Raw genomic sequence first — 14,209 nt, forward strand, 5'->3', positions numbered from 1 at the left:
TTGCTATATACTTCCTTCTTTCCATCTTTAGTGCATCGTTTTGAAAATAAGTTTTTGCATGTTGAAAAGGCAAGATATCTGGGCAACTATATCAATATTTTAGACATTGTGCCCAAATTGTCACTTTTATTGCAATGGTTTTATATGTCTCTGTAGTCAGAATTGTGCTTTGGAGAGCTTCCCAACCACCTAAGCTATCTTTTTCTTTCAGAGTCTCAGGTCATAGGATCACACCAATAACACGTATACATAAAATGTTTAACTTTGAAATTCAGCTGCCATGAGCTTACAAATGAAGCAAGCGTACTGGTTTACTTCACATTTTGCCACAATAGGGGTCTCCCAAACCACTTAATAAATAATAATAAATTTTAAAAGTAAGATTCTATGCAAGTTTTAATGTGAGAACATTTTTTCCTAACTTTTCCCAAAGTAACTAAGTTTTACTTGAAAATCAAAAAGTGAAATTGTTTAATTCAGAAAGTATTCATCTCTGAGTGTCAGGATTATAACCAGAGTTAAGATTTATTTCCATCTAGACTTTCTATTATGCAGATTTTGGTAAAGTGAGATCCTAAGAAATATACATCAATTTTGATTACTGCCTTTCCACTTATTAAGAACATTTTGCCATGTCCTTAAAAACTCTTCCTAAACATTATTTCTCATGGCTGCCTAGTATTCTATCACATGGTGTCATGGTTTGAATTCTGTCCCCTCTAAAAGGATATGTGAAGTCCTAACCCCTAGAAACTCAGACTGTGACCTTATTTGGAAATAGGGTCACTGAAGATGTAATTGGTGAAGTTAAGGTGAGGTTACACTGGAGCAGACACACCCCTAATTCAATGTGACTGGTGTCTGTATAAGAAGACGGCCATGTGAAGACACAGACACAAGGGAGAAGGCCACGTGAAGATGGAAGCTGAGATGAGAATGAAGCCAAGGAACGCCAAGGACTGCCGGCCATCACCAGAAACTAGGAGAAAGGCACGGAACAGATTCTCCCTCAGAGAAGGAACCAAGACTGCTGACACCTTGATTTCAGACTTCCTCCAAAACTGTGAGAGGGAAATTTCTATTGTTCTAAGTCCCTCAGTTTGTGGTACTTTGTTATAAAAATCCTAGGAAACAATATACACGGTATACCATGAGGCTTCTCAACCATTCCCCTGTATGAGGCATTTAGATCGTTTCCAACTTTTCTGCTATGAACAGAACTGCCAAGAACTTCACATATATATATATATATTTGCATTTTAGCTTATTTCCACGGAACAGATTCCAAGTAGAATTACTATACTGAAAAGTATAAATATTTAGGGACCCACTCGGTGGTGTAGTGGTTAAGTTCAGGTGCTCTGCTTAGGCAGCCTGGGGTTCACGGGTTCAGATCCCAGGCACAGACCCAGCACTGCTCATCAAGCCATGCTGTGGCAGCAACGCACACAAAGTAGAGGAAGACTGGCACAGATGTTAGCTCAGGGCTGCTCTTCCTCAGCAAAAAAAAAAGTGTAAATATTTTAAGATTTTGATGTGAATTGTCAAAATAATTTTCAAGAAGTTATATGTTCTAGAGTACTTGCAAAATTTCTCCTAATTTTAATAAGCAAAATAAGGAAAACTGAAAGAAAAGAAAGTGAAAGCAATATGTAATTTAAATTTGTATTTCTATGATTACCAGTAAACTTTTTGCATGTTTATTAGTAATTTGAATTACCTTAATTTTTTTCTTTCTGCTTTTTCTCCCCAAATTCCCCCAGTACATAGTTGTATATTATAGTTGTGGGTCCTTCTAGTTGTGGCACATGGACACCGCCTCAGCATGGCCTCACAAGTGGTGCCATGTCCACACCCAGGATCCAAACCAACAAAACCCTGGGCCGCTGCAACGGAGCACGCAAACTTAACCACTCGGCCACGGGGTGGGCCCCATGAATTGGCTTATTTTTAAACGATATGTTCTTGCAGGAGATACCCTTCATATGCATGGAAAAACACTAACTTTTCAACCCACATTAGAAGACAGAAATGAAGATATATTTAAGTTAACGTGAAATCTAGAATCTATAAAACCAATTTCGGGATTATTAGTCTTCCAGTTACAATAACTGCAAGCATTTAGAAGAAATTAATTGCAATCATGCAATTATTTCTCAAAGCCAAAGTGGGGTAGGGGGAGAGAGGATGAAAACATACACATTATTTTCTTTCATATAAGAAAAGTAGTTTTCTTAGATATTATTCATTTTCTATATATTTATAGTGATTAAGATTTTCTTTTTAAATGTATCTTAATATTGGACAATGAACTATCAAATGTTTTTGAGGCTCAAAATTGTCTTTAAAAAGCAAAGGATACATATTTGTAGTTTCCCAAAAACAAACCACTTTCTTATTCCAATTCTTTACATGAGTTAAAGTGACAAATATGAGAAAAACATAAAAAAGAAATTCAATCACGGCCACTTACACTGGAGCCTTCCTTGGCTGAAGATTTGAAATGCACTGGTTTGGGGAGTGTTAGCGTTCCTTTTATAGAAATAGTAGGAGTATCTCCATAACTAGAGGGCCAAGTTAAATCTCTGCACTAAAAAAATTAAAAATACAGTTTGAATTTCACAAAGGATGCTGACAATACAAATATTTGATGTATTTCTTGAGTTGATGTTAGATACAAACTATAAAAGTAAATTTTAGTCTGCTGAGAGCTCTTGTTTCATCTACATTAAAATAATTTAACATTTAATGTTTTAGATATCACATCAATTTCTTTCTTGAGGTTAAAAAACAAACCTCCTTCCATCATACCTACCGATTTATTTCCTTTAGATTCTTTATTAAATACTATTTTCTGCAAAATACTAAAGAACCTTAAATTGCAAAGAAGGTACTGGCTCATGCTCCACAAGAGAGCGACAGTAGATGCCTATAATTTCTAAATATTCAATTTTGTAAGAAAAGGTGGTATTAACTAATGAACTTACCTGTAAAACCGTGATCCAGATCTGCTCTACTGAAGAATTATAAAATACTTTCACGTTCAATCTCCCGAACTCTCTTTCGTCTCCTGACAGAGTAATTGTATCTGAATTGTGAAAGAACAAAGACGTCTGAATTGCTATGCAATCCTTCTAACCCGATTAAACTTTGAGATGATCCAATTTTAAGAGCATAATTAAAAATGCTACAATTATTTTTTAAAGTTGCCAATTTAAAAAGACAAAAATCACACTTCAATGTTTCTGTTGAAGTCCTAGGGAAAAGGTATAAAAAGTACATGGCTTAAAAACTTAACCCAATTATAGCCTGAGGGATTGAAGTTAAAACTAAGAAAAACTTTTCCAAACAACACTGATATGGCCTGAATACTGAATGCTTTAAGAAGTCCCTTCACTAATATATGTCAAAAAATATATCTATATTTAACTGCCTCACTTTTTTTAACGATGCATTGCCTAAACACTAAAAACTGGATCATCTGATCTGTGTATTCACAGGCAGATAACACTGCCAACATAGGTATAATCATCTAGAGGTTTTTTACCTTATCATATTTACTTTCAAATTACTATTGGGTAGAAATAATTCCCTTAGGAATATAAAGATAGGACACTTTCTTCCTTACCCAGGCTTCGGTTACTCCCCTGAGAATTCTTCCTTGACGAACAACTACTGGGCACGCTGGAGAACGAATCATCTCTCTAGAAATAAAGTTCTTCTTTAGTTGGAAATCACATATCAAGTTTTAAGGATTGTGAAATTTATGCCCCAATACCCTCCCAGTAACAAACCGCATGCGAATCATTCTGACAGTGTTACTGATCAGAATCTCCCACTTTTAGATAAGGGAGAGGAAAGAGGCCTTTTGTGTGGTTATCAGGAAAATCTTAAATATCTTAATATGGGAAAGGCTTTGCTGTTCTTGGTTTGGTCCTGTAATAAGGAGGAAGAGATTACTGCTTATGTTTCATACTTGAAAGTACTAATACAAATCAGAATATATTTAGAAGTGCCCTGTTACCTAAGAACCTGGAAAGCAGCAGTGACCAAAGCATGGTCCCTGCGGTCCGGGAGTATCAGCATCACCTGGAAACCAGTTAGAACTACAAATTCTGGCCCCGATGCAGGGATACTGACTGAATCGAAAGCTCTGGGGGTGAGGCCTGGCAATCCGTATTTTAACTCCAAACAATTCTGACGCATGTTCAAGAACTGGTGCTATAAAGGATTAAGTCTGCAAAACATTAACTCAAGTGAGGATAATTAAGGATTATTTAGAATACACTTCCATTTTAATAAGATATATGTATAGACATTCAGACGGGAAAAAATCCACAAGTATACATAACAATATTTTCATAGTGCGTTTACTCCCAGTTATAGAAATATAGGTGATTTGTCCTTTTACTTTGCTTAAGTCTACTTTCTAATTTTTAAATAATTATCACAGTTTACTTGTATTAAAAAAAGAAACTTTTTTTAAATATCAAAAAATTCTCGATTCTATCTCAAAAATAGGAGGACACTGTGTTAACATTAATGAATAACTAAAGTCCTACAGCTCAATAGAAATACTAACCAGGTAGTTATGATCAATAAAGAAAGTTAATTAAGCACTTTTAACTACACTATTTTAAATGCCAACTGCCTCAAGATTGCCTGAGAGCACCAACGGAGAGACGCAGGAGTCATAAAGAAAAAAAAAGAAAAACTACTGCCTTCCAGTACCCAACTGAGAGCTTCCTAAAATAATGCACGTGGGTAACGCCAAGAGTTTCTTCTTCAGATAGTAGAATAGATACGTCTACAAAAAATATACAACGTGTTGTTCCTAATTCACACGTTTCTGAATTTTTAGCTTGAAAATAAATTATCACATATAATTAAATTTATATAAATAATTTACCTGGATGAATCTCTGAGATGAACTTGTAAGATCAAACATAGACTTGCTCAGCCCAGGGGAGCCAGGAAGTTTGGTGGTCCTTAAATCACAAACTACAAAGGGACATAAGAAAATTACTATTTTTATAGTAAAAAGGAAGAAACACTGGAATTCCACTTCATTATAATGGACTAAATCTCTACAGCAATATATCATGAATACGGTATACAAATCTATTTAAGAGGGGAAGCCTTCTAATGAAGCTAAAAAAATTGTTTTTCAATTATTTTATTTTTATTTGAACCAGAAACCAACATAAATCAAACACCACATTTTCACATCCACATCAAACAGCATGCAGGGAAAATTCATTCTTTTTCATTACATGACTCAATTCTTCATCCCAGAAAAATAATCTAAGAGGACGTAAGTCCTCTGTGCTGAATGCAACTCAACTGTTTAGTGAAACTTATTACATTAAAAAAATCAAATCTGAATACCATGTGCTCCTGTATTTTGAGCTTCCCTTCTACACTGTAAGATCCTTCAAGAATAGAACTCCGTATGCTAATTGTGTATTCTAGCATAGTGCTGAAATAAATAAATATTTAAATAAATACTTCAGCTTGATTTTCAGTACCTCATCCTGAATTTGGTAGTCGACATAACTATATATATCAAAAACCCGAAAAACAGTGAGAATTCTATGAATCAGATGCATACAAGATAGACTATAACTGACACCGTCTCAAATAGGAAACTAAGAAAGTTCTAAAATCATTATGGCATTTTCTATTTTCTTTGTTTATATTTCTAATCATATCATGAGTTTCCAAACTCATCATTTTAACTGAATAGGGCAAAAAAGAAAAAAGCTAGTAAATATCTGTTGCAGACTTTATGAATGTATAGATGACATATAAAATATACACAAAATAATCTGAAAACAAAACTTCTTTTAAAAAAGGACAGTTAAAATGGAATTTGGAACTACCAACACATATAACTCAGTATTCTTTCAATTTTTGTCTTGGATATAATACCTTGGACAAGTCGTGACATTTATCACATCACTTCTGAAGTCTGCTCTTCTCTTATTTTTAAATTGTTTTTCATAACATGAATCATTTCTTCCGGGGCCTCAGATTTAATTTGACTTCTCCATTTGTTAAAGAGAAACACAAGAGGAGGAAAACAAAAAAAATTTCATACCTGATCCATACAGTCTCGTCGCTTCCGAACGAGGAGGAAAGCGCCGACTCAGATCAGGTGAAACGTGCTGATACATATAGAATGGGTTATAGACATCATAGCTGGGGACATGCTGGGATGAACCGGAAAGTTCCACCTTCCGATCTCCAAAAGATGCTCTGGCAGATCCTGAAAGCAAGTGTTTCTAAAGTTTTACAACATCCTCTTCTTGGAGTTATTAGCCAACAGCTGATGCACCCAAAGCAAAGGAAAAGAATTTTGTCTCGAGTAACACTATATCACATGCCTTTGCATCTAAAAAAACTGAGCACACATTTACTGAGTTCTAACTGTGTGGAATATTCTGCCAGGGATCAGCCATGCACTCTGCTTCAAGAAAGCCTGGTAAATTTTTGGTATTTTTCTTTGCCTCAAAGACAATTCTGTATTCTGTGATTTAAGCTTCCTTTTATTATTCTACTTACACAAATAACATCTTTAAGTAAAAATATTATCTTTTTTTTGGAGATGCATTCTTTTCATGAAGACACAGAACATTTATAAAAATTGACTACATGCTGAGATACACAGAGCAAGTCTCAATAAATTTTAAAGGACTGAAATCATACAGAGTATGTTCTCTAGCCACAATGCAATAAAGTTATAAGTCAAATAAACTGAACAGAAAATATTTATATCAAAAATATAAGGACAAAGAATAACCAAAACGATAACCTTTAAGCAGAAAAACAAAACTGAAAGATTTGCTGCACTGGATATTAAGAACAGAATATGGGCACAATTATAAGATCAGTGGAACAGAACAGAAAGCCCAGAAAGAGACACCCATTTTACGGACACTTGATTTATAATCAATGTGGCACTGCACAACAGTGGGGAAAGAATGGTCTTTTCACTAAAAGGTAGTAAGACAAGTGGATACTGATACAGGAAAAAAAAGAAACCTTTATCCCAACTAAATATATTTGCAAAAAATTAATTCCACATGGATTGTAGATCTAAATTAAATGTTAAAGGCAAACCAATAAAACTTCTATATTTAAGTAAATTTATAAGAAAGTTTTCACGTCCTTCGGGTGGAGAAGCACTTCTTAAATGGAAGATAGCATTAAACAGAAAACAATTTTAATAAACTGAATGGCCTTAAAATTGAAATTTCTATTTGTCAAAAGACTATTTAAGGGAGTGAAAAGGCAACCCATAGAGTGGGAGAAGACACGTGCAACAAATACAACTGCCAAAGGGCTCCTGTCTACAATATGTGAGACACTCCCACAAATCACTAAGAAAAAGACAGGAGAGCCTAGATACAAACTGGCTGAACACTGAAGCAGGCACTTCAGAAGAGAGGCTATCGAAAGAGTCAATAAAAGTGACCCGGTGCTCCACTGCATTAGTCACGAGGAAAACCTAAGTTAGAACTCCAACGAGACACCACTACACACTCACCGGGATGGTTACCATTGAACAGCGTTAGCAAGAAAGTAAAGCACTGGGAACTATCATAACCTGCTGGTGGGAAGGTCAACTGATGCAGCTGCCGTGGGAAACAGTTTGCAATTTCTAGTAAAGCTGAATATATGTATACCCTATGACCCAAAAGGTCATTCTGAGACAGACACACAATTGAAATGCCTGCACCTGTGCACCAAGAGACAAGTACAAGAATGTTCATAAGCATCATTGTCTATAATAGCCAAAAATTGGAAAAAACTCAAATGTCTATCGATAGTAAATAAACTGTAGTGTACGCTTACTAGATAAAAACACCTTCTAGTAAGCTATAGAGAAACACTACTGTCTACCACGTTATTTAGATTACAACAGAATAGATACACACTTACTGTACAAATATGAAAACAAAGTGAAGCTACTAACAATTTGAATGAATCTCACAAACTTAATGTTGAGTGAAAGAACTCAAAACAAAAGAATCTATACTGAATATGTAATTTCATTTACATCAAGGTCAGAAAACAGAAAAAACTAAGCCACAACATTTAGGGAAATGGGCTCAGGTAATAAAAGTAAGAAAAGCAAGAAAGTGATTACAACCACTGGGATACTGATTACTCTGGAGGGACTGAAAAGGAGGAAGACGCAGGCGTTGGGGTTGCTGCTAACTCTATTTCTTTACTTGAGTGGTGACTATGCACATGTTTTGCTTTGTAATAAATCACTGAGCTGTAAACTTCAATTCTGCTTCTTTTTGCTGGATGTGTTTTATATTTCACAATTTAAAAAGGGTAAAACAATAGATCAGATTTCCTTCAAAGTTAATAATCACATTGGAAGTAATAGATAAACATAAAATAAAGTCTTTTAAATGTTTAAACTATGGTCATGTTTTAATTCCTTTTGTCCCATTTAAAACCGAACCCACAGTACAGGGTAATATTTTCTGAATTGAGCTAAACCATAAAACAGGTGGCTTCACACTGAGTTCAGAAAAGAAAAATAAGATATGGAGTTATGAGGTGAGATTCTATCCTCACCCTCGTTCAAATGACTCTGTGTGCAAGCCAAGCACAGACACAGGCAGAGGGGTGCCAAGAGGGAATATGATGCCAGAGAGCCTTACGAGGGCCTCTACCCCTTATAAGCTAACACTTAAATCATGCAGCACACAAACACTGCTACAAAAGTCTGTTTATGGTAACAGAACAGCACCGCCAGGAGTGTGAGCACCAAAGATGACTCACTGCCTTTGGAGGCTGAATCCAAAAGGAATATTCTGATTTCAGTTTTCCCTTACAAATAAGCAACTGGAGAATTCCAATTTTCCCTCAAACACTATACTGTGGTATCATTTTTAAAGTTCAAGAGGAATTTCTCTCCAGTTACAGAACTACAATGCTACAAAACTAAATGTAAAGTTGCACAATTGCTTACACCTCTCAAAAGCCCTATTTAAAATTTCAGTGTTCATCCAAAAAGCATTCTCTTGATGGAGAGAGAGACAGATGCATGATAAAGCAAGCCCAGTAAAATGTTAATGACAGAATCTGTATGTTATCAAAGTAGTAAGCTGCAGCTGTAATCAGACCCACAAGCAAGTAAGCAAGGCGACAAAACAAATTCCCAGCATTCTAGTCAATATTTCAGCCATCATTGACAGCGGCCTGCCCTGTCTTAACGTCTCCATGCCAGCCCACCACTCCCACAGCATACACACATATTTGACTTCTATAATTAAGCACCAAGAATACATTTTGACTCTAGTTAAATAAAGTAATTTTCTCTCCAGTATGCTAAAAATCAGATAGCTTTGCCACATGTTCAGTGAGCCTATAATTTTAGTGTAAACCAATTTCTTACTCATTCAACTCAAAAAGTAATCTGCTTTCTAGTGATACAATGGGGGAAAAAAAGCAGAAGAAAAACTATCACATATTGCCAGGGAGGTATTTCTTACTTATTTTCTGATTATGAAAATAATACATAAAATACCCCAAGGATAGACAATTTATTAAATAAATTATGGTACACCCATATGATTTAATACTATGCAGGCATTAAAAAGCAATGAATAATGAAAACATGCTCACAACACACGATGTGAATAAAACAGATTACAGGCTGTTTAGGGCTGGCCCGGTGGCACAGGGGTTAAGTTCGCATGTTCTGCTTCGGCGGTCCGGGGTTCGCCGGTTCCGATCCCGGGTGTAGACATGGCACTGCTTGGCAAGCCATGCTGTGGTAGGCGTCCCACATATAAAGTAGAGGAAGATGGGCACAGATGTTAGCTCAGGGCCAGTCTTCCTCAGCAAAAAGAGGAGGATTGGCAGCAGATGTTAGCTCAGGGCTAATCTTCCTCAAAAAAAAAAAAAAAGACTGTTTATAGTTTAACCCCAATGTTGTTAAACAGGTACAAGAGAAAGAGAAAGATCAACTGATTGGGGTATCCTGTGAGCCAGAACTTTTAAAAATGACTTTTGAGGGGTCAGCCTGGTGACGCAGCGGTTAAGCACACATATTCCACTTCGGCGGCCTGGGGTTTGTGGGTTCAGATCCTGGGTGCGGACATGGCACCACTTGGCAAGCCATGCTGTGGCAGGCGTCCCACACAGAAAGTAGAGGAAGATGGGCGCAGATGTTAGCTCAGGGCTAATCTTCCTCAAAAATAATGAATTTTGAGACATACTACTGATCTGTGCAAAACAAAGTGATAGGTCAGGGTTTATCTTTCCGTGTTTCTTTAAAAAAACCATCACTCCTACCAGACCCAACTCTCCTGTAGACAAGAATGATAAACTCCAGGGGGCCGGCCGAGTGGCACAATGGTTAAGTTTGCACGCTCTGCTTTGGTGGCCCGGGGTTCACTAGTTCAGATCCCAGGCGCAAACCTACGCACCGCTTGGCAAGCCATGCTGTGGCAGGCATCCCACATATAAAGTAGAGGAAGATGGGCATGGATATTAGCTCAGAGCCAGTCTTCCTCAGCAAAAAGAGGAGCATCGGCAGCAGGTGTTAGCTCAGGGCTAATCTTCCCCCTCCCCTCTCAAAAAAAAAAAAAAAAAAGAATGATAAACTCTAGACCAAAAACTAAATGAACAAAAATTCTGAAGGCACTGGAGAGAGAACAAAAGCAGTGCAGATTCTGGACAAGACGTGACTCTTGGAAAAAACGGAATGGCGCAAAGTGAATTACCTGGTTTTTAATGACTTTTAGACTGAGGGCAAGCCAAAGTTGGCCCCAAGCAGGGCAGATAAAACTCCAATAGAAAATCCACAGTCTTTCTGGCCTGAAGAACCAGAAAGCAGAGTTCAGAGCAACCACAGCTGCTAGAAAGTAAGGTGGGAATCCTGGAAAGGAGAGAGCCCCAAATTCAGTGAATGAAGTCTGTTCAAGTATCTGGCTGATCCCCGAACCACACATGTGTGGGACAGACTCCAACTAAGGATAAAAAAAATAAGCTGAGATAAGAGCTGCCACCAAAAACACAGAATTTACAGCATATTCCAGTCAAGTTAATTGCCTGGTTAAAGAAAGAACAAGAAAAACAAAAAAAGAAAAAAAACCACTCTCAGAGTAATATAACAGATTCTAGAGTCTCCATAACATCCAACATCCAGAATACAACCCAAAGTCACTCCATACACAAAGAAACAACAGAATGTGACCCATTCTCAAAAAAAGACAATCCACAGAATCCAAACCCAGATTAAAGCCCTAAGACATAAAGGAAACAGGCTCACAATAATGAAAAAAAACAAAACAAAACAAGAAATCACAGCAAAGAAACAGAAACTATAAAAAAGAACCAAACGTAAATTCTACAACTGAAAAATACAATGTCTAAAATAAAAAATTCACTGGATGGGCTTAACAGCTGAATGGAGATAGAGGAAAGAGTGAATTTGAAAACAGATCAATACTATCCAATATTAAGAAGAGAGAGGAAAAACAAAGATTGGGGGGGAAAAAGAAGTCTCAGAGACATATAAAACAATAAAAGGTCCAATATATGTGTAATTGGAATCCCAGAAGGAGAAAAGAGGAAAGATAGAGCAGAAAAAAATATTTGAAGAACTATTCTAGATCTTGATAGGCGTTTGGATTACACTGGTATATGCATTTGTCAAAAGTCAAAAAATACACACTTAAAACTTGGGTGGCTCACTGTGTGTAAAGTTTATGTCAAAAGGAGGAAACTGTAAACAGATATTGAACCCTAGTAAATGATACATATGCGTAAGTATTTAGAGAGCCGTGTACTGATGTCTGTAATTTACTCTGACATACATTCTCCCCCCACCAAAAAAGGATTAATCATGGAGAGAGAAATGGATAGATGGATAGATATGTGATAAAAAATACAGTAAAATGTTCATGATAGAATCTATGTGGGGGATATACAGGTATCTACTGTTCTTTTAATTTTTCTGTATGTTTGAAATTTTTCATAATAAAATTTTGGGGAAAAAATCATTATGACTGATAGTGTTTCAACAGACTAAAACAAATTATTTTTAAAATACAAAGGTTACACGTTGTTTCCTTTTCATTAGTCCACTGACCTCTACAACATCAGCCCAAACTCAGCCAACGAATCGACCTCATTCGAGTGGTTATTTAGACTGGCAAGTGTGTTTAGATCGGGAAGTGCAGCGATGGAGAAAGAGGAGAAGGAAGAAAGACTACTTCATTGTTTCCTTATTTCTCTTTACACTAAATTTTAGAAAATAGCAGATAATAATATTTTTTATATTTACTGATCAAATACAGAATAATTCCTCTATTTTTCTTATCCATGTGTGAAGGATAACTGATATATTAAAATTATATTATTCCTTTTAAGAAGGCCAAGTCAACACACAAATGTGTTGTATCATGAACAGATTTCACAATGGGACCTTTCAAAAAAATACTGCACATTAAGATCCTGTACAGAAGGAGAGAAACATATAAAAAGTGAAACGTAAATTTAAACATATTACGTTACAGACAGAAAAGATAAACCTATATTAAAGATTAAAAAAAGCAAAATAACAGCATTTTAATGCTGCATGTTGATTTTTAAACCCCTCCATTTTCTTGTTTACCTTCAAGTTCTTCCAGATGTGAAGGAGTTGCTTGCGTCCTGGGCTGAATATAAGATAACTTAAACCTGGGCACCACAAATGGTACTTCTTTGCCATCAGATGGTAATTTGGAAAGTAAATAATCCTCAGTACAGCCAACCTGAGGCTTTATGGAAACAGAAGTCAATGGAGGTGTACAGATAGCAGTATTTTGACCATTCGAAACTTTTGCTTTAAAGTCTCTCTCCACAGAAACTGCACATAAAAGAAAAAAGAAAAGAAAAAAATTAAAAAATGCATGTAAATTTCTGTATAATATTCTAAACCTAGCATGCTTTGGTACTTATTTAATCGTTTTAGAAGAAACTGCTGATACATAAACCACGCTTGGGTCCTATCAAGCACTTCCGGAATCCACATTAATTCTGTCCAGTCAATATTTGAGCGAGTGATATACTATTGCCAAAATATATTAACTTATCATAGTAACAGGTAAAAGAAGCTTTTTAAAGAGTCTCATTCCCACAAAAGAGTTAATAGATGGAAAACAAATTTATTTTTTAGTTAATTCCACAATTATGACTTCCAGGTAAAATCTAGTCCTTTAAAAACACTCTGAACAAAGCAATTCTTGTTGGCAATACTAATGGTTAATATCAGTCTTAAATATATAGAGCAATTCTGAAAAGAAGCTAAAGGGCTCCAAGTCTACAAAAATCTTCACCAAATAACAAAATAATATGTATGCTGACCTTAATATAATACACCTCTCCCTGTGCTAGTCTCTCAGATCTATTCTATCCACTTTCCAGAACTATGTGTTCTAAGCTGCGTACCTTAGGATGGGGAGGTAGGGAAGGCCAGAGTTAATCTTTATGTATAATTAGTACTCTCTGCAGACTGAATGAAAGTACAACTCCTATTCTGCAGCAATTTGTGAAATTTTTTAATGCAAAAGAAGCCTTCATACTCAAATATACTAGGAAGCTATGCTCTAGACTAAGAGATACAAGAAAGACCCAAAGAAAAAGAAAGTTCCAGTCATAACCCTGAAGAGATGAGGAAACCACGCGATACAAAGGGAAATCTCCAGGAGTCCTGGATAAACGTGGGTTTTGCTAAAGTTACGGGTCTTTTCTCGATTGGGCCTTATTCACAAAAGGCATTTTTTAGTGCACTGTTCATAGACTGGAAACCATTGGCCAGAGTATGTTGTCCTCCCAACCTCCCAACACTTCTCTTCTCCCCCTGCCTCCGCCTGTCCGACTTCATCCGCCTGTAACACTCATGTCCAAGCCCCACCTTCTCTTACTGCCCTCTTCCCACTCAGCCTGCTAAAGTCTTCTTCAGACCTCCATACAAACGCCACCTCGCTGTGGTGCTGTCCCACCCTGCGCTGAATTCACCTTTCTCTCCCCTACGCTCCAGAGTACTTTAATACTTACCTAGTGTGCCTTATATTTACATTTCTGCCTTCCCTATGAAGTTAGGAAATAGGTCTCATTTCTCTTTATATTACAAAATGCCACAAATAAAGAAGACATTAAATAAATGTTTGTTGAAGACAAAACAAAACGAAACTCA

The 14,209-nt window shown here is 36.4% G+C and overlaps 1 protein-coding gene across 3 annotated transcripts in view; it reads right to left on the bottom strand.

Moving 5' to 3' along the window:
* Positions 1-14,209, bottom strand: part of TC2N (tandem C2 domains, nuclear) — a 41,699-nt gene that overhangs the window by 12,523 nt on the left and 14,967 nt on the right. For all 3 annotated transcript variants that reach the window (XM_044774226.2, XM_070514208.1, XM_070514209.1), the window contains exons 3-8: positions 12,647-12,880; positions 6,101-6,268; positions 4,910-5,001; positions 3,629-3,704; positions 2,988-3,088; positions 2,474-2,590 (exon numbers count right to left, since the gene is read on the bottom strand). In XM_044774226.2, coding sequence (XP_044630161.1) covers positions 2,474-2,590; positions 2,988-3,088; positions 3,629-3,704; positions 4,910-5,001; positions 6,101-6,268; positions 12,647-12,880 — 788 coding nt within the window. The remainder of the gene's footprint in view (positions 1-2,473; positions 2,591-2,987; positions 3,089-3,628; positions 3,705-4,909; positions 5,002-6,100; positions 6,269-12,646; positions 12,881-14,209) is intronic.

This window comes from Equus asinus, chromosome 7 (assembly GCF_041296235.1).
Source record: "Equus asinus isolate D_3611 breed Donkey chromosome 7, EquAss-T2T_v2, whole genome shotgun sequence".
Lineage (NCBI taxonomy): Eukaryota > Metazoa > Chordata > Mammalia > Perissodactyla > Equidae > Equus > Equus asinus.